General features: G+C 44.7%; 1 protein-coding gene across 1 annotated transcript in view; it reads left to right on the top strand.

Annotated features, from left to right (window-relative positions):
- The first annotated feature begins 3,227 nt into the window (after positions 1-3,227).
- SGCG (sarcoglycan gamma) overlaps positions 3,228-25,403 on the top strand; it is a 340,821-nt gene continuing 318,645 nt past the window's right edge. The window contains exon 1 of the mRNA XM_068266947.1: positions 3,228-3,452. Coding sequence (XP_068123048.1) covers positions 3,402-3,452 — 51 coding nt within the window. The 5' untranslated portion in view covers positions 3,228-3,401. The remainder of the gene's footprint in view (positions 3,453-25,403) is intronic.

Genomic DNA, 25,403 nt, shown 5'->3' with positions numbered 1-25,403 from the left:
TTCGCACCTAACGTGTTATGTCGCGTGATGTCGTGCATACCCGCTAGCAGGAAGAGCAACTGTCGCCAAGGGGACAACGCTGAACCCGTCGGGTGGGGAGTACGGAGTTTTATGGTGGCCATACATGGTACAATAAAAACGTTCGATTATCCCGTTTATTCGATCTAAATGATCGAATCGGATGAAAGTTGAACATTTTTATTTTTTTTCGATCAAGAAATTTTATCCCGTTTTTTCGAGAAAAATCAGATCGGACATGCTGGAAAAATCTTTATATTCGATCTAGCGGAATAATCGAACTAAATTATCTAATCAAAAAAAAAAAAAAATTGTACCACCTTAAGAAAGATCATTCTTTCAAACCTCTCTCACAAACCTCTGCGACGGATGAATTCCTCGGTTTGCAAAGATTTTTATCTGATGAGTGTACCCAGCAATAGAATAGAGTGTGTAGGTATGCTCTCATACTACAAAGAGGTGGTAAAATTGGCCTTTAATCATTCTTTTTCCAAAGATTTTTATCTCATGTGTGTACCCAGCACTTCAGATTCCCTTTAAAGGCAACATCTGAGCAGCTAAAAAAATGAGCTCTACTTACCCAGGGCTTCCTCTAGCCCCTGGCAGCTGCTATGTCCCACACTGCAGCTCCAGTGTCCCCGGATCCCCTCCGTTTCAGAAGCCAACCTCGCCAGGTCAGCCTCTACTGTGCCTGCGCTAGCGCCACTGTCAATCACGCCTACATGGTCCAGAGTGTTCTGCGCAGGGGCATCAAATCATATGTTAGGGCCGGTTTACACTTGCTTAAAATAGTACCCATTCAAAATATTTTTGAAGCTCATCATAAATGCAGGAGGCAGATCCTATGTCAAAAATAGGATCCACTTCCACACAGATCCTACACAGGTCCATGTGCTGCGGAACATGAGATAGAATGCAGAGTGCCAACTTGGCTTATTTACCCGGAGCGGACAAGAAAATGTGTCCAATGAAAGCCTATGAGAATGGACACTGTCTGATCTCACTAGGCTATTCGCCGCATCCGCGTTGCCTGCCCATGGCGTGATACTCACAACCTGCCCCACTGCCCATCGCAGCTGTGTGGTCCCTTTTTAAACAGGCCAGTGGCCGGGGGGATCTTCCTTGGGCTGCACAGAGCCGGGACAAGGTCCTCCAGCACCCAAGACTGAGATACCAAAGTGCGCCCCTCCATCCCTTCCACTCCAGCTGTCACACACTGATTGCTATGACAGAGATGCCCCAGAGCCCCCAATTCCCAAACACCTTAATCTCTAGTTATCTGGGATGCAGTCACTGCCATGTATCCCCTTATCTTATTTCTCTCTGATTCAAACACAATAGGGGAATGATAGCTTAGTGAGTTGTGCGCCCCTCCTACACTGCGCCCTGAGGCTGGAGCCTCTCTCGCCTCTGCCTCGGCCCTGGGGCTGCAAAAGAAGAAACAAAGGCGGCTCTTCAGTGTTTCCATCGACGTGCATTCTACACAAATTGCATGTCTGTTCCAAAATAAAGCAAACATTCTTCAGAAAAAAATCGCATTTGAAAAATCGTGCTAGAAGACAAGTCAAAAGCGAATGCCATTACATATGTTGCAAACGCGAATTCGCAGAAACAGAAATCATACACAAATTCTGATATGTGGTAAAGGTACCTTACTAGCAGCTGGCTCCTATAGTCTCATGCAAATCTCCCAACTTTGTGAGATGAAAAAGAAGGACACTTAAGCCACACCCCACCACACCCCTGATCACGCCCCCACCACACCCCTAGCCACGCATACCATAAAGATTTCATAAGAAAAATATGTTCTTTTATAATTCAAACCACACTGGTGCTTTCTATCCTGGTTCATTTTCCTCCATATTAACATTTTATAATTAGTAATATATCAATTTAAAGGATGGGAATAAAGTTTAGAGTCAAACACATTTTTTTTGTAGAGAAATATATATATTTACATAGAAAGAGGGACAAAGTCCTGAAAGAGGAACAAATGAGGAGGAAAGAGGGACAGAGGGACAGGGCTCCCAAAGAGGAACTGCCCCTCCAAAAGAGGGACAGTTGGGAGCTATGGTCACATGGGGTCCCTGCATACTGCTGTGGGGAACAGTAAATTCGGGCGCCTGAGGCAAGTGGACAAATCGGGCGCCGCCATTCACTCCCATAATAAATATCGTTTAATGGGCGCCCGACAGGAAAAAAGGGCGCCGGAGAAAAATAACGTTTTATAAGCGGCGCCCGGAGACTTTTACTGTTTTATAACTGCTTCTCATGATTACACATTATTTTATGATTTATAATTTTTTAAACATTATTTTTAAACGAAAAACAGTACAATCTTTTTTAAAACATTATTTTTAAACGAAAAACACCACAATATTTTTTTCACACGTTATTAATGCTTATCACAGGGGGGTCTTAGGTTTAGGCACCACCAGGGGGGTCTTAGGTTTAGGCATCAACAGGGGGGTCTTAGGTTTAGGCACCACCAGGGGAGTCTTAGGTTTAGGCACCACCAGGGGAGTCTTAGGTTTAGGCACCACCAGGGGAGTCTTAGGTTTAGGCACCACCAGGGGGGTCTTAGGTTTAGGCACCACCAGGGGAGTCTTAGGTTTAGGCACCACCAGGGGAGTCTTAGGTTTAGGCACCATCAGGGGAGTCTTAGGTTTAGGCACCACCAGGGGGGTCTTAGGTTTAGGCACCAACACGGGGGTCTAGGGGTTAGGGGTAGGTACAGGGAGGGTTACTTACTAATTTTTTTTAAACGTTATTATACGTTTCACTTTTTAAACGGAAGATTAACGTTTTTCACAATTGCCAATTTCATGCACATTATTTAATGATTTATAACTTTATAAAACATTAATTTTAAACGAAATATAGTACATTATATTTTTAAACGTTATCCATGTTTATCGTTTAAAACCCGGCGCCCTTTTTTCCCAGCGCCCCTTTTTAACGTACGCACTGCTGTGCCCTTATGTCTTCTGTGCTGACTTTCTTTGTTGTGCTACTTACATTATAAATCTCTTGTTAGTAACAGAGAAATAATATGTCTATGTGATAATTATTAGTAAATGTGCAGCAGCATCACCTAGTGGCCGCTAGGGAAGAGCAAGGAGTGCACACAGCTTAAGGTATACCAGGGATGCTTGCTTCTCTCTATCATTGGGTGCCTTGTCTCACTCATGCTTCAGCTTCCCTTCCAACAGCTTGGCTGCCTTGTTCCTGAGCTGCAGACTTCGTGCATGGCCAGGGCGGCTGCTCCTGGCATCAGTGGCAATTATGATCCAGCAGGAGACAGACTGAAGGCACCCTGACAGGACTGGGAAAAGTTGCCTGGATGAAGCCCAGCCAGTCCCAGCATCAGCATTCCTCTGGGAATGAATTTACAGGCAGAAGATACAATTTCCTTATCTGGTTCAGGACATCAGGTAAGTCTTCTTAAACCCCTTTAACTTTTCCATGCAGCCTTGTGTGTGGGCATTGCTGCTGCTGCTGCTGCTGCTGCTGGGCACACAGTCCTGCAATGGACGTGGAAGGGTTATTTCCTGGCTCTGCTTTTAACTACCTCGTGAGACAGTTACATAATTTCTTTCTGTTACTCTCCACACTGGACGGTCACTATAGCCAGCGCGTGAGCGCTGGAACCCACTAGAGCGATTTTTTGAGCGTTTTGGGAGCGTGAGAAATCGCTAGCGATTTCCCTAAACGCTCTGCCAATGTAAATGGATGGTGCAAATTCCACAGAAGCGATTGCGATTAGCAAAGTCGCAAACGCAGGACATGCAGCATTTTGTAAGCGTTTGCGCTTCAATGTAAAGTATATAATCACTGGCGTAATCGCTCATCAAAACTTGCACGGAGCGATTTTGCTAGCGTTTTAAAGTTACTGCACACTGTAACAAAATAAAAAATAATTGAAAGGACCAATCAGACTTTAAAACGCTTATCGCTAATCGCTACACAACCGCTGGCAAGTTGATTACGCTTTCTAAAATCTCTCCCTAAAATGCTCATGAAATCGCTTACAAACCGCTCTTACAAAACGCTAGCGATTGCAATTTGCAGTGGGTTCCAGGACTTCAGCGAGTGTTGGTGATGGAGTGATGGAGTTACTGCCCGTCTCTGGGGGAGAAACCTCTAAAGGTGGCCACACACGATACAATAAAAAGATTTGGTTTTAAGGCAATTTGAGAAGTGATCGGCTGTACAGAAAAATATATTCTTATTTTTTATTTTAGTTGATCATGAGTGAGGACACTAGAAATCTTGTGTCAGCGTTTTGTTGGCGATTTGCGCTGCGTTTTCCAGCGATCACAGGACCACTACAGTGAAAAAATGAGGCAGTTAAAATCTGACAGAACCAACAAGTTTTGGACTAGTCCATCTCCTCATGGGGGATTCTCTGGGTGTTTACTTTGTGTGTGTGTGTTCAAAAGCAGTTTCTGAAAGGCTGTTGCTAAGTCTAACTGCCAAAATAGTGTGCAAGTGAGTAGGGAGGCTGGCTGGTATCTTTCTATTTTGGCAGTTAAACTGCCATTCAGGAAAGGCTTTTGCAAACCAAGAAAACCCTGAGAATCCCCCATGAGGAGATGGACTAGTCCAAAACCTTTCGGTTTTGTCAGATTTTAGCTGCCTTTTTTTTTCGCTGGAGTAGTCCTTTAAGTTAACTCACATACTACGTATTGGAGCCCAAACGCTTACAAAATGCTGCATGTCCTGCGTTTGCGATTTCAAAAATCGCAAGCTCTCTAGTGGGCTCAACACCATAGACTTACGCTAGCAAAGCCCCAGCAATTGTCAGAGCTTCAAAAATGCACCTAAAATTGCTCTAGTGTGTCCCGGCTCTGACTGATTTTTCTGATCTATATTTTTAGGAATTTATTGGTGTGGGATTTATTGTCAGTTTCTTGGTTTGAAAACCATAGCATTTTTTTCGGAGTTGTCATTTCCTTCATTAATGGGGAAAAATTGAACACAAGTGTGTGATACTTTGGACAGATTTTTCAAATGTTAAGGTGCCCGCTAACGATTTTCAACAAACGATCATTTTCATTAGAATCATTCAGATCAGAAGAAAAGATGACATGTAATCGATCCATTCCACACCACTAAAGAATCCAATTTGCAATCGTAATTAAACCAGTTACAATCATTTCTATGGAGAAAAAATCTGACACACCAATCAACCATTTTTAAGGAAATTGATCATACGGTTGTTGTGGATCGATCGCACCAACCAGCTTCTATGTGTTCACTCAGTATGAGCTGAAAGGTCTGATCGAAAATATGATCATTCACTTAAAATTGTACCATTAATGGGCATCTTTTCAATCAGTCGTATAGTGTGTGGCCACCTTAGGGCTTATTCACACTTAAAAGTGCAACGGTAGCACTTAGCGCAAGTGATTTTCCTGTGATTACCGCGGTAAAATCACTATACACTCCTGCAATTCCCGATGATCGCGAACAGCGCTTGCTCAAGCGATGTACTGCGATCGCTCGAGAATCGCGGCAAAATGCTGCAGGCAACACGTTTTATTAGATTACTATTGCGCTAGCGCTTTAAAAAGCGATAATGCTTCAGTGATCAGCGGGAATCACCCATTAATCGCCCTAGTGAGAACGCGCCCTTACGGTGACCAGTAATGATACTGATTGCACAAGTTCACCACTTCTATGTAATATGAGGGACTACCTGAAGTATCCATTCAAAATATATTTGCTCAATCTACCCTTCTACTACATGGATTTGGTAAGATTGTACAATCAAGATTGTATCATAAGTGGGCACCTTTATGCTGGCAGTATCCTTTTCAGTTGTGATAGTTCCATGGCATATCACAGTGATAGACAAACTTGGCTCTTCAGCTGTTAAGGAACTACAAGTCCCACAATGCATTTGCCTTTATGAATCATGACTGTGGCTGTCAGACTCCTGTAATATCAGATGTTATAAAGCTACGACAATTATGCAGAATTAAATCAACAAGTTAAAGGACAACTTAAGTGACAGGGAAATGGAGGCTGCCATTTTTATTTCCTTTTAAAGGGGAACTGAAGTAAGAGGTATACGGAGGATGCCATATTTATTTCCTTTTAATCAATACCAGTTGGCTGGCAGCCCTGCTGGTCTATTTCTCTGCAGTAGTATCTGAATAAAACCAGAAACAAGCATGCAGCTAGTCTTGTCAGATCTGACATTAATGTCAGAAACACCCAATCTGCTGCATGCTTGTTCAGGGGCTATGGCTAATAGTATTAGAGGCAGAGGATCAGCAGGAGGGCCTGGCAACTGGCATTGCTTAGATGGAAATAAATATGGCAGCCTCCATATCCCTCTCACTTCAGTTGTCTTTTAAGCAATACCAGTTGCCTCTGCATCTAATACTTTTAGCTGTAGACCCTGAACAAGCATGCAGCAGATCAGGTGTTTCGGACATTATTGTCCGTGGCTGGATAGTGTATTGGTTAAGGGCTCCGCCTCTGACACAGGAGACCTGGGTTCAAATCTTGGCTCTGCCTGTTCAGTAAGCCAGCACCTAATTCAGTAAGGAGTTTCTTGGGCAAGTCTCCTTAACACTGCTACTGCCTACTGAGTGCGCTCTAGTGGCTGCCTCGCAAGCGCTTTGAGTCCGACAGGAGAAAGGCGCTATACAAATACTGCAATTATTATTATTGTCAGATCTGACAAGATTAGCTGCATGCTTGTTTCTGGTGTTATTCAGACACTACTGCAGCCAAATAGATCAGCAGGGCTGCCAAGCAACTGGTATTGTTTAAAAGGAAATAAATATGACAGCCTCCATATTCTTCTCTCTTGAGTTGTCCTTAGATCAATCATTTAGTTTGCAGTGGTTTCAGATCATGGTTTTATCTAAGGTGATAGCTGGAAACTCAGATTAAGGATATTTGCTTGGCGTTTTTCTCCGTGGAGAGAGGGGAGGCGGGGCCAGGCGCTGGAAGTCATGTGATGCGGGGTCTTCAGCGCGGCTTTGCAGGACAAGACAGCTAACTTTCCATTTACAGCGAGTCTACAGGATTTTTAATTTAGTGTGGAGATCTGCTTTATGATTTTTATTTTCAAAATTTTTTTTCTTGCTATCATTTTAAATCTGATAGTTTAAGAAGTTTACAATCAGCTCTGTTTATGAGTGACCAGAATTTAGGCTATGTTCACAGTAAGAGGTTTGACTTTATAAGGGCATCTTGAAACCCGAGATGACGATATAAAAAAAATGATACATAGCCGTGGCTTCCTCCAGCCCCCTTCAAGCTAATCGGTCCCTCGCCATCTTCCTCCACCACCTGGACCTTCTACTTCTACTGCTGGTCCCAGTAATGGAGCCTGTCGGGGTGTAGTGGGCATGCGCGGTTCGGCCATGCATGTGTGGCCCATCCCCATTCTGTAGCGTGCACCGCATGCACTATGAATGTTTCATAAACTTATTATTGCAGTGTGACTTTCTGCCTTAAAATGCACCAGAGATGGTAAAAATAAAAAAAATTATACATACCTGGGACTTCCTCCAGCCCACTTCAGGCTAATTGGTCCCTCGCCGTCCTCCGTCGCCTGAATCTTTTTTGTTTTATATTCTATCTCAGGTACACTTTAAAGAGGAACTCCAGTGAACTAATGTAATAAAAAAAAAAGTGCTTCATTTGTACAATACCGTATATACTCGGCTATAAGTCGAGAAATTTAGGACTAACTCAAAGTGTAAAAGTGGGGGGGTCGACTTGTACTTGAGATAGTCCTAAATTTACCAACTTATAGCCAGGATGAGAGGGCTGCCTTTCTCTCTCCCACTCCCTGTAGTGGACTAGTGGCCGGGGATTTTCATCCTCCCACCCACCCACGATCACCCAAAGGACCTCCACCACTCTCTATCTTCCCCCTGTGTAAAATGCTGTGGAATCGCCGCAGCAGACTTACGATTCCAGCACCAGCTGTCATGCGCACTCCTCTTCCTCACTCGCGCGGCGTCATGTGACTTCTGGAGGCGGAATTCTAATGCACGCAAGTCTGCATACCGCCAGCTCCCGTAGTCACATGATGGAACATGAGTGAGGAAGTGGAGAGTGCGTGACAGCTGGTGCCGGTATCGTAAGTCGGCACCAGCATTTTACACAGGGGGAAGATAAAGACTGGTGGACGTCCTTTGGGTGATCATCTGTGCTGGACTCATACAGTAAGTCGGCTGCGGCAATTCCGCAGCATTTTACACAGGGGGAAGATAAAGACTGGTGGACGTCCTTTGGGTGATCATCTGTGCTGGACTCATACAGTAAGTCGGCTGCAGCGATTCCGCAGCATTTTACACAGGGGGAAGATAAAGACTGGTGGACGTCCTTTGGGTGATGGTGGGTGGAAGGTAGGGACAATTAAAGATCCCAGCAGCCACTTCACTGCTGCTGCACACAGCATTCAATTACACAGGGGAAGATAGAGAGATGTAGACATGCTTTGGGTGAGGGAGGGAGGGAAGATTAAAGTCCTTTGCAACCATTTTGCTCCTGCTGTGGACTACACAGCATTTCATTACACACGGTGGGGATGGGGATAGAGAGGGGGACACCCTTTGGGTGATGGTGGGTGGGAGGTAGGATCAATGTCTCCAGCCACGTGCTCTGCAGGGAGGGAGGGAGACAATGCATGGTTGCACTTGGGGGCCAGGAGGGGTTAATGGCCAAAATACTGTATGCAGTGCAGCCATTAACCACTCCTGGTCCCCAAGTGCAATCGTTAACTTTTAGGGGTAGACTTATACTGGAGAAAGAGAACAATTCCAGCTTAAGGGGCTTAAATATTGGGGTCGACTTATACACAAGGTCGACTTGTATCCGAGTATATACGGTAATTATGTATAAATGATTTAGTCAGTATTTGCCCATTATAAAAGTTTTATTCTCCCTGATTTACATTCTGACATTTATCACATGGTGACATTTTTACTGCTGGCAGGTGATGTCATTAGAAGCAGCTGCTGCTTGCTTTTTTGGCAGTTGGAAACAGCTGTAAACAGCTATTTCCCACAATGCAATGAGGTTCACAGACAAGAAACTGCCAGGACCATGGTCCTCACAGTTTCCTGTGAGAGGGGTTTCACCACAATATCAGCCATACCGAGCCCCCTGATGATCCATTTGAGAAAAATAATAGATTTCTCATGGGAAAGGGGGTATCAGCTACTGATTGGAACGAAGTTTAATTCTTGGTCACGGTTTCTCTTTAAACCCCAAGCTCTGGGCCAACAGCAACATAACTTATACTGGTTTCCTTCTACATTAAAGTAACCAAGCAGCTTGGGGTTACACAAACCACTAGGAATGTATACATTACATTAGTAAACTTCTTACTGGTTACTTTACAGTTGCAGAAAATGTGGTTATGTGACCTTTACAATCTCTTATTACCCAAATCTACAGACCCGAACCCCCCCCCCCCCCCCCCCCCCTTCCTCATCTTATACCATACTTAGTGATTCAGGACACAACTATTTTCTGGGTGTCTTAAAGTGTACCTGAGGCGATATGTGGCATGATGAGATAAGCAAGTGTATATACTGTGCAAAACATACTGATAATAAGGCTGTTTTACTTGCATTGTTTTTCTGCCTGAAAGAGTTAATTTTTAGGCATGGAATTGACAGCTTCTGTCTTGTCAGGGAATATAGCAAACATCACTGATTAGCAAATTACAGTAAAGGTTTTCCTGGTAGAATACAACTTCTGATAACAGGGGAGAGGTAGGACAAGGTCAATAGTTGCTGCTACTGATTAGAGACATTCAACCTACTTTTAAATATAAAAGGAATAAATACAGTTGTTTATCTCATCAGTTTATTTTTACCTCAAGTTAACTTTTCTTAAAGAGACTCTGTAACAAAAAAAAAGTGCCCTGGGAGGTACTTACCTCGGGAGGGGGAAGCCTTTGGATTCTATCAAGGCTTCCCTTGCCCTCCTCCGTCCCACAGTGGTCTCGCTTGGCCCCTCCAAAGCCACAGCCGACAATTTGTCAAGCTGTGGTGCAGATTATACCTTCTACGGCTCCAGCACAGGCGCGGCTCTTGGCTCAGGATCAGGCGGAAATAGCCTGCGCAGTAGAGTGGACCCGACTGGGATCGGCTATTTCCTTCTGATCCTGACCCAAGAGCCGCGCCTGCGCTGGAGTCGGAGAAGTAAATATTTACATGGCCGTCGTTCGAAGAGGCCCAGCAAAACCACTGTGGGATGGAGGAGGATGGCGGAAGCCTCGATAGGATACAGAGGCTTTCTACTCCTGAGGTAACTACCCCCCAGGGGCACTTTTTCTGTTCCAGGTTTTCTTTAAAGGGATACTGTAGGGGGGTCGGGGGAAAATGAGTTGAAGTTACCCGGGGCTTCTAATGGTCCCCCACAGACATCCTGTGCCCACGCAGCCACTCCCCAATGCTCCGGCCCCGCCTCTGGTTCACTTCTGGAATTTCAGACTTTAAAGTCTGAAAACCACTGCGCCTGCGTTGCCGTGTCCTCGCCCCCACTGATGTCACCAGGAGCGTACTGCGCAGGCCCAGACCATACTGGGCACAAGCTATACACTCCTGGTGACATCAGTGGGAGCGAGGACACGGCAACGCAGGCGCAGTGGTTTTCAGACTTTAAAGTCTAAAATTCCAGAAGTGAACTGGAGGCGGGGCCAGTGCATCGGTGAGTGGCTGCACGGGCACAGGATGGCTGCGGGGGACCATTAGAAGCCCCGGGTAACTTCAACTCATTTTCCCCCGACCCCCTACAGTATCCCTTTAAGGTTCATTTATTAATATTGGGGAAGACTAAAAATTACATATCTGGCATCACATATGGATTTTTTAATAATTGTCTTCTGTTTGGTGGGATACATTTGCAGCCCACACCTGGGTCATATCGGAATATAGCACATTAGTGTTTGTTCTGTTACATTTATGTACAGGTAGTCCTCAGTTAACGAACGAGATAGGAACCGTCATCTCGTTCTTAACCTGAATCTGTCCTTAAGTCGGGACAGCGCCGGATTGCTGTGATTTAAATGTTTTTAAGTACTTTAACATTGATCTAAAGACGCCATGTGTGTGTGGGGAGGTAAGCAGCTACATACCGCACATCTGCCGTGCCCTGGCGTCACCCTCTGCCTCTGAAAACCACCTCCGTATCATAAAACAGATCCGCGCCCTCTGACCCGGATACTGTACATGCTGCGCATGCTCAGTATGCCGGGTCGCCTCCTGGCCCGCGTCAGAGGACGCCGATCTGTTTAATGATACGGAGCTGGTTTTCAGAGGCAGAGGGTGACGCCAGGGCACGGGGTATGTAGCTGCTTACCTCCCCACACACACATGGCGTTTTTAGATCAATGTTAAAGTACTTAAAAACATTTAAATCATAGCAATCTGGCGCTCGCGGTGACGTCATCGACGGGGCGGAGCTATCGGCGGGCCGTTCGTATCGGCGGGGCATTCCTAAAGCGGGCGTACGTAACACGAGGACTACCTGTACTTCTCCTTCTTCAGGGTCTAATTTGTATAATTTGTGATCTATTACACAGGAAAGTTCTTGGAATGGTTATGTGAATGAGAAGGCAACATTGCATATTCGTACTCACTAAAATGTCACAAATTCTTCCTATTACTGATAGCCATGGCACCATGCTCTATATTGTGCTGTACATCACATAAAGGCTGACAAGCATCCTGCATCTGTCTCCTATTGTGTCTGTAAATGAGCTGTGTTTAGTATGGCATCCCCTGCACATCGCTTTTTAACACAGCTTTTTAACACAGCTTAAAGGATACCCGAATTGACATGTGACATGATGAGATAGACATGTGTATGTACAGTGCCTAGCACACAAATAAATATGCTGTGTTTCTTTTTTTTCTTTCTTTGCCTGAAAGAGTTAAATATCAGGTATGTAAGTGGCTGACTCAGTCCTGACTCAGACAGGAAGTGACTACAGTGTGACCCTCACTGATAAGAAATTCCAACTATAAAAGACTTTCCTAGCAGAAAATGTCTTCCGAGAGCAAGTAAGAGATAAAAAGGGGAATTTCTTACATAATTTAGACAAATGGGTCCTAAAAATTCCTATCACAGATAATCCTCCACAAGTCTGAGACTTCTCAATATGATCAATGTAAGACTAAGGAAGCAGGAGGAAATAAATTATATATAAAAGTACAAATTTTATTAATGACCAAAATAAACACACATATATGTAAATCTATTTAAAATTGACCAGAACACACAGGTGGGCCACCATGTCTAGGCCAGATGAAAAAATGTAGGGGATCCCCTAAAAAAATATTGATAGTGCGCAATCCATCAAATATCTTAATGCAAAAAAGGGGGAAGCGACTCCTAGCAGGTAACATTGAAACAAAAGACCTTGGAGAGAAATATATCATTGGTTTTAAAGGCCAAGTGTCCAGGACCTAAATGGAAAAAAAAAAAAAAAAAAAACATCCTAGTAGAAGAGCACAGGTGTATCAGATACTGGCTGTGTTGCTGCAATGTTTCATTGGTTTTAAGGGCCAAGTGTCCAGGACCTAAATGGAAAAAGACTTCCTAGTAGAAAAGCACAGGTGTATCAGATACTGGCTGTGTTGCTGCAATGTTTCATTGGTTTTAAGGGCCAAGTGTCCAGGACCTAAATGGGAAAAGACATCCTAGTAGAAAAAGCACAGGTGTATCAGATTCCGGCTGTGTTGCTATAATATTTCCAGTGATTTGCAGGATCAAAAGGCTGAATAACGGCTGATAGAGAGATTCAATCCATCACAATAGGTGGTCTTACTGCATATGTTATCACAAAATAATTGATGTGCAGGTCCACAGGTCAGGCAAGCTGTCTCATTTATGAGCTATAACAATGGCCAGGTGCACAGAGGTAGATTGATAGGCACACACTGTATGTGGCAAGCACTTCGGGCTAGTAAACAAAAAAAAAATTTATATTCACAGCAAGCCTGACACATCCGCAAGCCCCAGGAGCAACAAGCAATTCACCAGAGTTAGTGCCCCAATCAGAAGCACATTCTGAGACAGATTCACAGGCAAGTGTTTAAACCACAGACATATGCAGGTACAGATGGTGTGATATTAAAGTTGATATAGTTCATTCATGGAACAGTCCGCCAGGGTCATCCCTTCAGCAGCATCAACTTGATGTAGACAAACTCAAAATTCCAGCCAACAACAGCATATAGCAGCATATAGGTGCATCCTAGGAAGCTGTTTCAATGATCATATGGTAAACAGTGGTTACTCCATAGGAGGCTGTTTTCAAGTCACCAGTAGAAATGCATATCATTGAGGTATACTCATCTGAGTAGCTGGTCACTGCAAAGTACATCCACAGGAGCCCATGTGCTGCCACCACAAGTGTGTCTGGTCACAAAGAGAGCCTTAGAGGCCAACCGGTTTCACTGGTGAGATTACCAGCATCATCAGGGCAGGCTCAGAAGTTTTGCTGCCTGTGGGAGAGAGGAGCCGGCCTAAAATGGCACTGGGCGGCCAAAGGATGCTACCACGCCCCCCCATGACCACTCCCACCCCACCATCACAGGATGCAGGTGGTGAGTGAGAGGTGGAGGCAGAGGCGTGATGCATCCAATTCTCCGCATGTACGCACGGCGTTCCCCCCGCGTCCGCATGCGGTGATGCGGATCAAAGGAGGGAACGCATATATGCGTACAAGTGCACGCACAGCGTTTCCCTCGCGTCCGCAACCGCCAAGCGGATCAAGTAGGAGGGAACGCGTATATGCGTACGACTGTACGCGACCCACAGAGACCCCCAAACAGGGCCGCTATGGAAATGCGGCCGACGCAAAAGGGCTCCGGGAACGCTGAGGGGCACGGACTATTAAGACCCCACCCCCTGATCGATGGTAAGGAGAAAGGGTGGCCCGGCTGTCCCGCAGGCGGGGCCCCGGGTCCCCTGGGCCGCCCAGTCGCCATCACCGCCGGAGCGCCACCATAGCCGCGGCCAAGTGTGCCCAGGGGCAACAGGAAACGGGGCAGGGGGGGAGGGGAGGGCCACGGGGGGAGGAGGACAGGGAAGGCCCACAGGCAGGCCACGGGCCAGCAGGCATTAGCCCAGTATATGGTCCATGTCAAGCCAAAGACTGGGCCGACCCCGAGCACCCCCCCCAGGGCACATCGATCCCCCACCAACCCCACCCCACCCCACATCCAGGACCACCAGCAAGTGCGGCGCGCCGGGGGGGCCATAGCTACCACCTCCCACAGGATCAGCAAAGTCATCGAAAAAAGTTACATATTGAAAAAAACATAGTATAATAATGCAAAAATATTTCCATTAATAATAAATCCCTAATAGCTATATATAATTAAGTAATCATAAGCAAAAAAATAGAATACGAAAGTAAAATGAAATAATAATAAATAAACTGTTGTCCTGCCGATAGGGGACCAAACGAGAGGAGACCAAGGACAAAGTGGAGCAACGGGGGGCCACGCCAACCCACCAACCACCATCAAGGAAGTGTCAAAGATCATATCTAAATTAGATGGCATAAAAGGTTTTAAATCAAAAAAATATATAAGGGTCGGGAAAAGACCCGGTTCGGGCGCAAAAAGGCCGCCAGCTTAAGCACAGCAAAAGGAAAATATGAAGATTCATCCTTAGAAATTGAACAAAAATAATGAAAAATAGAGAACATATGGCCATGAGCCAGAGCACTGCTGTCACAGAAATGGGGCGAAATCAATACCTTCATTAAGGCCCGGTGTCCGAAAGGCCTTAAGTTTGTAAATCCAGAAGGCCTCACATTGGAGGAGTCTCCCGTCCCAGTCCCCTCCCCGTGGGTCCCGGTGTACCCTATCCAAGCCAAAGAATCGAATTTTCCTGGGGTTACCCCCCTGGCAAATTGCGAAGTGTCGGGCTACAGGTGTCTGGTGTCCCTCCTGGATACCATAAGTGTGTTCATAAATACGTCTGTTAAGGGATCTGCCAGTCTTGCCCACACAAAAGGCCCCACAGGGGCAGAGGAGGAGATAAATTATCCCCTCCGTCTCACAGTTAACATAATGTCTGGTAGTTAATACAACGTCTCTCATCACAAGGGGGCACTGTTTACCGACATAGATGTACCTGCATTGGTTACAGGAATGACATGGGTAAGTGCCCAGAACTGTGCAATTACATAATTTGGTTTTGCCTCTACCTGAGTAGTGGCTACGTGTCAAGGTATCACCTATGGTGGTGGCCCGCCTGTAGGTAACAGAGGGCTCCCTCGGAACAAAGGGGGCAACACGCTGGTCGCCCGTGAGCACATGCCAGTGTTTCTGAAGTAGGGCGCGGACCTGAAAGTGATGATCATTGTATTTGGTAATGAAGGAAAGACCCCTATCTAGTTCATTTCGAGACTTTTGTCCCGATGATTGATTGTATAAGAGAGTAGATCTAGGGGTATCGCAAGCTCGATGATAGGCTTTCTTTAGGTATTTTTTGGGATAACCGCGAGCCCTAAATCGTTGCTGTAAATCATTAGCTTGGGCATGGAAGTTCCTGTCATCAGAGCAGTTCCGTCGGGCTCTCAAATATTGCCCGACAGGAATACTGCGTATCTGGTGTGTGGGATGAAAACTTCTTGCATGAAGCAAGGAGTTAGCTGCTGTGGGTTTTCTATAAAGATCCGTCTGTAATACTCCCTGGTCGTTCACAGAAATCATAATGTCCAAAAACGGGATACTGTGAGTATCCATAGTCATGGTAAATTTGAGGTTGAAAACATTATTATTTAGCAAATTGACCAGATCAAACATCTGTTGTTGTGTTCCTGTCCAGATTAAAAATATATCATCGATATAACGATGCCAGGTAAGTACATGCCCCAAAAGATCACTCAGGTTCGCATCTGAAAAAATACATTGTTCCTATTCCCCCAGGTACAGGCATGCATAGGACGGGGCACAGGTGGTCCCCATCGCTGTGCCCTGCACCTGGAGGAAACTCCAATAGCCTTAATAAAAACATATTATGAGGAATGGCATCAATGGGAAGGGTCGTCAAAACCGATCTGATCGTCTCAAGTCCCTCAGTGTGAGGGATACTGGAATAGAGGGCCTCGACGTCAAGGGTGACAAGCCAGGCACCAGTAGGGATGCTAATATCATCTAAAATGGTAAGTAGATGAGTCGTATCACGTACGTAAGAAGGTAATGCCCTCACATGGGGCTGTAAATGCGCATCCACATATCGACTTGCATTTTCAGTCAAAGAGGCACACCCCGATATAATGGGGCGTCCAGGGGGGTCTGTAGTGGACTTATGTGTCTTTGGGAGGGCATAAAAAGTTGGAATTCTAGGATTGGGATTCCACAAGAAACGATAAATCCTTTTGGAAATAATGCCCATCGACAAGGCATCTCCCAATATATCCTGAAAGTTTTGATGGCTGGCTTGCATCCTCGACGCCGAGACCCTCTCATACCACTCAGTATTGTTCAAAATGTTGTAACACATCCGTTCATATTGGCATGTACTCATGACAACCACATTGCCCCCCTTGTCCGAGGGTTTGACCACCAAATCTGGGGCTGAGGATAGGTCCTGTAACGCCCTACGTTGATCAGGGGTGAGGTTAGAAGGGCAACCCCTGCCTGTGGGCAAAAGTTCCAAATCCTTCATTACAGATTGTGCAAATACCTGTAAGCTTGATATCGAGGACAAGGCTGGGAAGAATTTAGATTTGGGTCTAAGTTTCATTGTATTGGGTCGTTCAATCACAGAGTCTCCTGAGACAGAGGGACTTGGTGAATCAGGGGGGACACTGGAGAATGCCTGTAGATCCATAAGATCTCTAAGGATCTGCTGATCCTGAGTATTATTGACCAATGGAGAGAAATGATCCTCTCCAGATGTATTTGCATAGCGTATTTTCAAAGCCACACGTCTGCAAAATAAGTGAAGATCCTTGACCAACTCAAACTTATCCAGATCAGCTGTAATTGAAAAGCCCAATCCAAGACTGAGCACGGTAATATGATGTTCATTTAATTCAAAGTCTGAGATATTGATAATTTGCTTTTGCATTGTCTCCAAAGAAATCCCCTGTGATCCCCCTAGTGAGATTTGCCCTGCTTGGTCTGTGGCCCCTGTTTGTCCTTTTTCTCTTTGTGTTTGTGGGTGCCCCCTTTGTTTCTCGTGTCTTGCGGGTCCAATCCTAAAAAAGACGATGAAGATGAACCATGTGATGGGGAGCTATTCCCCAGTGAGGTGCGTGCATCAGACTGTGGAATACTGGAGGACAGTGACTCCGAAGAAGAGGATGCTGAAGGAGCATCCTTCCTCTTATTTGAAAAGATGTCAAAATGTGCTTGAGAGATATCAGGTGCACCATACTTAAGGTATTGTGATTTGTGAAGGGTGAGCAAATCAGATTGTGAGTCGGTACTCTGAAGAGAGGACAGAGAGGAACCCTTAGGCCGGTTGGGCACAGGTGTTGGTTTGGGGGGATGGGGATTCCTGGGTTTAGGGCCAGCAGGTAGACGTGGTGTAATGGGATTGGGGTGAGGGTGAGGGCGAGGATCCCTCCGAGGTCTGGTGTTAGTCCATCTGTAGGCTTGTCCCATAGCGTAGGCCAAACGATCTCGTTCAAATTTTCTTTCTTTGATATCCACTATATTTCTATTATAGCCTTCTAAATGTTTTTTCAATTTTTCTTTCCTCTGCTGGAGAAATGGGTGTTCTCTGAGGGGCTCCAATTTACTATCAAATTCCTTGATCTGAGTATCAATGGCCGTAATTTCAATTTGATGTAACTCGATCATTAATGTCATCATGACCTTGGAGCATCCCTCAAAGTTATTTTCCCATCTCTCCTTAAAGGAAGGTGTAATCTGCTTAGATTGGGGAAAAATTTGTACTCTCATACCCATGGGTGCAAATTTTGCAAACCGGGTCTTTTCCCGACCCTTATATATTTTTTTGATTTAAAACCTTTTATGCCATCTAATTTAGATATGATCTTTGACACTTCCTTGATGGTGGTTGGTGGGTTGGCGTGGCCCCCCGTTGCTCCACTTTGTCCTTGGTCTCCTCTCGTTTGGTCCCCTATCGGCAGGACAACAGTTTATTTATTATTATTTCATTTTACTTTCGTATTCTATTTTTTTGCTTATGATTACTTAATTATATATAGCTATTAGGGATTTATTATTAATGGAAATATTTTTGCATTATTATACTATGTTTTTTTCAATATGTAACTTTTTTCGATGACTTTGCTGATCCTGTGGGAGGTGGTAGCTATGGCCCCCCCGGCGCGCCGCACTTGCTGGTGGTCCTGGATGTGGGGTGGGGTTGGTGGGGGATCGATGTGCCCTGGGGGGGTGCTCGGGGTCGGCCCAGTCTTTGGCTTGACATGGACCATATACTGGGCTAATGCCTGCTGGCCCGTGGCCTGCCTGTGGGCCTTCCCTGTCCTCCTCCCCCCGTGGCCCTCCCCTCCCCCCCCCTGCCCCGTTTCCTGTTGCCCCTAGGCACACTTGGCCGCGGCTATGGTGGCGCTCCGGCGGTGATGGCGACTGGGCGGCCCAGGGGACCCGGGGCCCCGCCTGCGGGACAGCCGGGCCACCCTTTCTCCTTACCATCGATCAGGGGGTGGGGTCTTAATAGTCCGTGCCCCTCAGCGTTCCCGGAGCCCTTTTGCGTCGGCCGCATTTCCATAGCGGCCCTGTTTGGGGGTCTCTGTGGGTCGCGTACAGTCGTACGCATATACGCGTTCCCTCCTACTTGATCCGCTTGGCGGTTGCGGACGCGAGGGAAACACTGTGCGTGCACTTGTACGCATATATGCGTTCCCTCCTTTGATCCGCATCACCGCATGCGGACGCGGGGGGAACGCCGTGCGTACATGCGGAGAATTGGATGCATCACGCCTCTGCCTCCACCTCTCACTCACCACCTGCATCCTGTGATGGTGGGGTGGGAGTGGTCATGGGGGGGCGTGGTAGCATTATTTGGCCGCCCAGTGCCATTTTAGGCCGGCTCCTCTCTCCCACAGGCAGCAAAACTTCTGAGCCTGCCCTGATGATGCTGGTAATCTCACCAGTGAAACCGGTTGGCCTCTAAGGCTCTCTTTGTGACCAGACACACTTGTGGTGGCAGCACATGGGCTCCTGTGGATGTACTTTGCAGTGACCAGCTACTCAGATGAGTATACCTCAATGATATGCATTTCTACTGGTGACTTGAAAACAGCCTCCTATGGAGTAACCACTGTTTACCATATGATCATTGAAACAGCTTCCTAGGATGCACCTATATGCTGCTATATGCTGTTGTTGGCTGGAATTTTGAGTTTGTCTACATCAAGTTGATGCTGCTGAAGGGATGACCCTGGCGGACTGTTCCATGAATAAACTATATCAACTTTAATATCACACCACCTGTACCTGCATATGTCTGTGGTTTAAACACTTGCCTGTGAATCTGTCTCAGAATGTGCTTCTGATTGGGGCACTAACTCTGGTGAATTGCTTGTTGCTCCTGGGGCTTGCGGATGTGTCAGGCTTGCTGTGAATATAAAATTTTTTGTTTACTAGCCCGAAGTGCTTGCCACATACAGTGTGTGCCTATCAATCTACCTCTATGCACCTGGCCATTGTTATAGCTCATAAATGAGACAGCTTGCCTGACCTGTGGACCTGCACATCAATTATTTTGTGATAACATATGCAGTAAGACCACCTATTGTGATGGATTGAATCTCTCTATCAGCCGTTATTCAGCCTTTTGATCCTGCAAATCACTGGAAATATTATAGCAACACAGCCGGAATCTGATACACCTGTGCTTTTTCTACTAGGATGTCTTTTCCCATTTAGGTCCTGGACACTTGGCCCTTAAAACCAATGAAACATTGCAGCAACACAGCCAGTATCTGATACACCTGTGCTCTTCTACTAGGATGTTTTTTTTTTTTTTTTTTTTTTTTTTTCATTTAGGTCCTGGACACTTGGCCTTTAAAACCAATGATATATTTCTCTCCAAGGTCTTTTGTTTCAATGTTACCTGCTAGGAGTCGCTTCCCCCTTTTTTGCATTAAGATATTTGATGGATTGCGCACTATCAATATTTTTTTAGATCCCCTACATTTTTTCATCTGGCCTAGACATGGTGGCCCACCTGTGTGTTCTGGTCAATTTTAAATAGATTTACATATATGTGTGTTTATTTTGGTCATTAATAAAATTTGTACTTTTATATATAATTTATTTCCTCCTGCTTCCTTAGTCTTACATCGAATTTCTTACATACCTCATATTTAACTCTTTCAGGCAGAGAAAGAAAAAAAGGAACACAGCATAGTTATTTGTGTGCTAGCCTAGGCACTGTACATACCCATGTAAATACCCATCTCATCATGTCACATGTCACTTCGGGTATCCTTTAATACACAATGCAAAATGCAAGCAGTAACCACTTAAGGTGGCCATACACTGATAGATTTGCAGCAGATTCGACCATCAAATCTGACAGAAATCTATCTGATGTGTGCCACACACTAAGAACAGATTTCCAATAGATTTCAAGATGAAATCAATTGGAAATCTATTGAAATCAATCTAAGTTGCATTAGATCCAATGCAACTCTATGGGCTATTGATCTGCTGCCAGTAGCAGATCGACCTAGATTTTTCATCTGGTCAGAAATTGGCTGCAAATCGATCGTTTGTCCAGATTACCCTCAATCGATTCAATCAAATTGATTGATCATTCAATCTAATCGACCAGTGTATGGGCCCCTTTAGCGATGGCGATTTTAAGAATGATTTTTAAAAATAATTTGTATTTTTGCGCATCCTTTTAAGCAGAATCGCTCTGAAAAATTGGTACAGGCAGCAAGATTTTGATCTTCTAAAAATCACAACACTGCTGTGAGAACCCCCTCATAGGGTGACACTGCACTAGTGCTTTGTCAATCACTGGCAATCAGCAAGTGCAGCGCAATTGCCCTCAGTGTGAACAAGCAGGGTTACCCCGTCCTAATCTCACACATTACCTGCACATCAAGTTCTGACTTTAGGACGCTGGATTTGTGAGGTTTCTTTTGTTGATATTCTGTCCCTCACTGCTACAATATACTTACCATTACAATTATAGAATGGTCATTTCTTGGTCAGAGGGCAAACAAGCAAAATCGCCAATTTATGGTCAAATACTCTTTCTCTCGGGGCCCTGACACACCAAAGAGTGTTTTGTGGGTCCTTTTATTTTATTTTTAATGCTTCCATTGGCTTCTATTAAAATCATGGTAAAAATTAAGATTTTTCAAAAAAAAATCAGGATAATGTTACAGTGATTTTACCACGGTTCCAATGTAAATCAATGGAGGCGGTTTTTTTTTTTTTTTTTAAACAAAAACGTCTCACAAAACGCGTTTTGGTGTGTAAGGGCCCTTACTCTGTTGAGAAATATTTTACCCAGTGCTGGTCGTAATGGAAAAATCTACACTTACAGATCATTACGTGTAATTTTACGCTATTACGCATCACGCAATTACGGTTACGGCGTAGGAAATTATCTACGGTTCAACACTGTAATTACGCGTTAACTTACGCAGTTACGCGTAACGATACCGTAATGTAGGCGCTTACACTACGATGTTACGCGTAGTGCCGTAATACCAATTAATGCGTATTTTTTGACGCATACGGACGATGTGTACGCAATAGCCGTCAATGTGATTGCGTACACATCATTCGTATGCGTCAAAACGTACGCTTATATACTGAAGGGCGGGAGAAGATACTATTGGTTGCTTAGGATGTTGACTGATTGGCTACTGTTAGAAAAGGGGAGTTTTTATGTTAGTAATTACGCGTAAAATTACGCGTAAGTCTTCGTGAAATTACGCATACCTAGCAATTACGGTAGACAGTGTAATTACGATACCACTTAACTCCTTACGCGTAAATAATTACGCGTAAGACCGTAAGTTACGCGTAGCGCTTACGCGTAAATTTACATTGAATTACGATGCGTAATTACGCTCATGCGTAATTTTGGCCCAGCACTGATTTTACCTGTTGAAAACCGTTCAACCACTTTTGCATTAAATAATTGTTGCACAAATGATGAATAAACTCCACCTTGCGATAGGGTTGGGTAGAAGCTGGGTGTTTATTCAGGCAGGAACAGTGCAGCAAAGTAAAATTGTACATAACACATTATATGAACCAGAAATCACATCTGTGCAGATTTACATTGGGGCATTCTGTAACAGCAATCAGCATTCTGGATATCATGTGCTCATCACGTCTGCAATGAGTATCAGGGAAGCTGTTCTGTCACTGCACTGCTCTCATCTCTTTCTCTAGCATATGAGAGATCAGAGAGATGTGTGCAGGTCGGTTCACTCTTGCTTAAAATATGTACCCATTTAAGACATTTTTTTAAGCTCCGCTTGGCTCAGAAAGTGGATCCTAATTTTAAAAGTAGGATCTGACTCCGCTTGTTTAAAAAAAACTGGACCCCGCTTGCTGTGTTGCGCTAAGTGGAACGCAGAGTCCGAACTTTGCACATTTTCCCGGACCAGGTGGGAAAATGTATGCAATGAAAGCCTATGAGAACTGTCTGTTCTCATTAGGCTAGTTGGCACATCCGCTTCGCCTATTTAAATCGCTGCTGTGATGTGATAATTCACGTGTCCCGCCACTGATCACCCCGCTCGGTCCCCGTACACAGCCTGGTGGTCGGCAGAAGCATGTGGATCTCCATTGGGCTGCAAAAGGCCAATGGGAATCCTCAGCAACAGGTAGAATTCTCATTGGTTCATAGTGGACCAATGAAAATTCTCCCTGTTGCTAGGGAGAATTGGTCTATTGCATCTTATCTGCAATTACTAACCGGGCTGTGTACCAAGGGACTGAGAGGCAACGAGACATGTGAGTGGCTATGCAATGGGCGGACGTGATTGACGCAGGACACAAAGTGGACAGGCGGATGCGCAGATCCGGAATCGTTGGTGAAATAGCTGCAGGCGGATGCAAAATGAACGGAATGCATCCGCCTAGCAGATGCGCTTACCGTGTCTGTTTTGCTCTAGTGTGAACTGAACTGGCCCTAACAAAGAATCAAAATCACCATACCTGGAATAAGATGGAGAACACCCTTTAACTATGGCAGGAACAGTGCAACAAAGACTAGTCCCCCATCTACAACAAAGAACAGTTAGTTCCCCTTCCCACAGGAAGTGCAGCAGATATGCTGGTGTAAAGTGTGTCCTTGCTATATAATACCAGGATTATATATCTGGAGCTATAATGATTATATCAATATGAAACTGACAGTAAAACATGTTATTTTTGGGGGGTTCCTGTCTTTTATATATACGTTACAAGTGCTAATAAGGAATCACGTTGCTCCATTTTATAGGTCAGTATGAAGGGAAATGGGGACATTACCTCTAGAAAGTAGTCTGATGTTCTTTTTCCTTTATTCACCTGAGAAAGATGATGAAAGCTGTTTGCTTGAGGCAGCAAAAAAAGGACACTTAGTAATGACCTCTCTTAAAATCACCACTGTCTGGTAGTTTATTGAAGTAGACAAAGTGTGTACAGCAAGATCTGCAAGAATTCTAACCTGCTTCACGCATCATGGGATTAATCACTGATGTGTGAAGTGTGTAAGGTTACATAGTTACATAGTTATTTTGGTTGAAAAAAGACATACGTCCATCGAGTTCAACCAGTATAAAGTACAACACCAGCCTGCTCCCTCACATATCCCTGTTAATCCAGAGGAAGGCGAAAAAACCCTTACAAGGCATGGTCCAATTAGCCCCTAAAGGGAAAAATTCCTTCCCGACTCCAGATGGCAATCAGATAAAATCCCTGGATCAACATCATTAGGCATTACCTAGTAATTGTAGCCATGGATGTCTTTCAACGCAAGGAAAGCATCTAAGCCCCCTTTAAATGCAGGTATAGAGTTTGCCATAACGACTTCCTGTGGCAATGCATTCCACATCTTAATCACTCTTACTGTAAAGAACCCTTTCCTAAATAAATGGCTAAAACATTTTTCCTCCATGCGCAGATCATGTCCTCTAGTCCTTTGAGAAGGCCTAGGGACAAAAAGCTCATCCGCCAAGGTATTATATTGCCCTCTGATGTATTTATACATGTTAATTAGATCCCCTCTAAGGCGTCTTTTCTCTAGACTAAATAAACCCAGTTTATCTAACCTTTCTCGATAAGTGAGACCTTCCATCCCACGCATCAATTTTGTTGCTCGTCTCTGCACCTGCTCTAAAACTGCAATATCTTTTTTGTAATGTGGTGCCCAGAACTGAATTCCATATTCCAGATGTGGCCTTACTAGAGAGTTAAACAGGGGCAATATTATGCTAGCATCTCGAGTTTTTATTTCCCTTTTAATGCATCCCAAAATTTTGTTAGCTTTAGCTGCAGCTGCTTGGCATTGAGTACGATTATTTAACTTGTTGTCAATGAGTACTCCTAAGTCCTTCTCCAAGTTTGATGTCCCCAACTGTATCCCATTTATTTTGTATGGTGCTAGACCATTAGTACGTCCAAAATGCATGACCTTACATTTGTCAACATTGAATTTCATCTGCCATGTATGTGCCCATATAGCCATCCTATCCAGATCCTGTTGCAATATGACACTATCTTCCTGAGAGTTAATGATTCTGCACAATTTTGTATCATCTGCAAAAATAGCAACATTGCTCACTACTGCATCTACTAGGTCATTAATAAATAAATTGAAGAGCACTGGACCCAGAACAGACCCCTGTGGGACCCCACTGCTAACAGTCTCCCATTTTGAGTATGATCCATTGACCACAACTCTTTGTTTTCTGTCCATTAGCCAGTTCCCTATCCATGAACACAGACTCTTCCCCAGTCCTTGCATCCTCAACTTTTGCACCAGACTTTTGTGGGGAACAGTGTCGAAGGCCTTTGCAAAGTCCAAGTATATCACATCTACAGCATTCCCAATATCCATATTAGCATTCACTACCTCATAAAAGCTGAGCATGTTAGTCAAACAGGACCTGTCTTTAGTAAACCCATGTTGATGCTGAGAAATAAGATTTTTTTCTACTATGAAGTCATGTATAGTATCTCTTAGTAACCCCTCAAATAGTTTGCATACAACTGATGGTAAACTTACAGGTCTATAATTTCCTGGATCAGATTTTTTGCCCTTCTTAAATAATGGGAAAACGTGGGCTGTACGCCAATCCACTGGGACTCTGCCAGTTGCAAGAGAGTCACAAAAGATAAGATAAAGGGGTTTATCTATAACTGAACTTAATTCCCTTAGGACCCGAGGATGCATGCCATCCGGGCCAGGTGCCTTGT

Source organism: Hyperolius riggenbachi, chromosome 2 (genome assembly GCF_040937935.1).
Source record: "Hyperolius riggenbachi isolate aHypRig1 chromosome 2, aHypRig1.pri, whole genome shotgun sequence".
NCBI lineage: Eukaryota > Metazoa > Chordata > Amphibia > Anura > Hyperoliidae > Hyperolius > Hyperolius riggenbachi.
The sequence above is the reverse complement of the archived record's forward strand: the minus strand, read 5'-3'. Positions and strand labels throughout refer to the sequence as shown.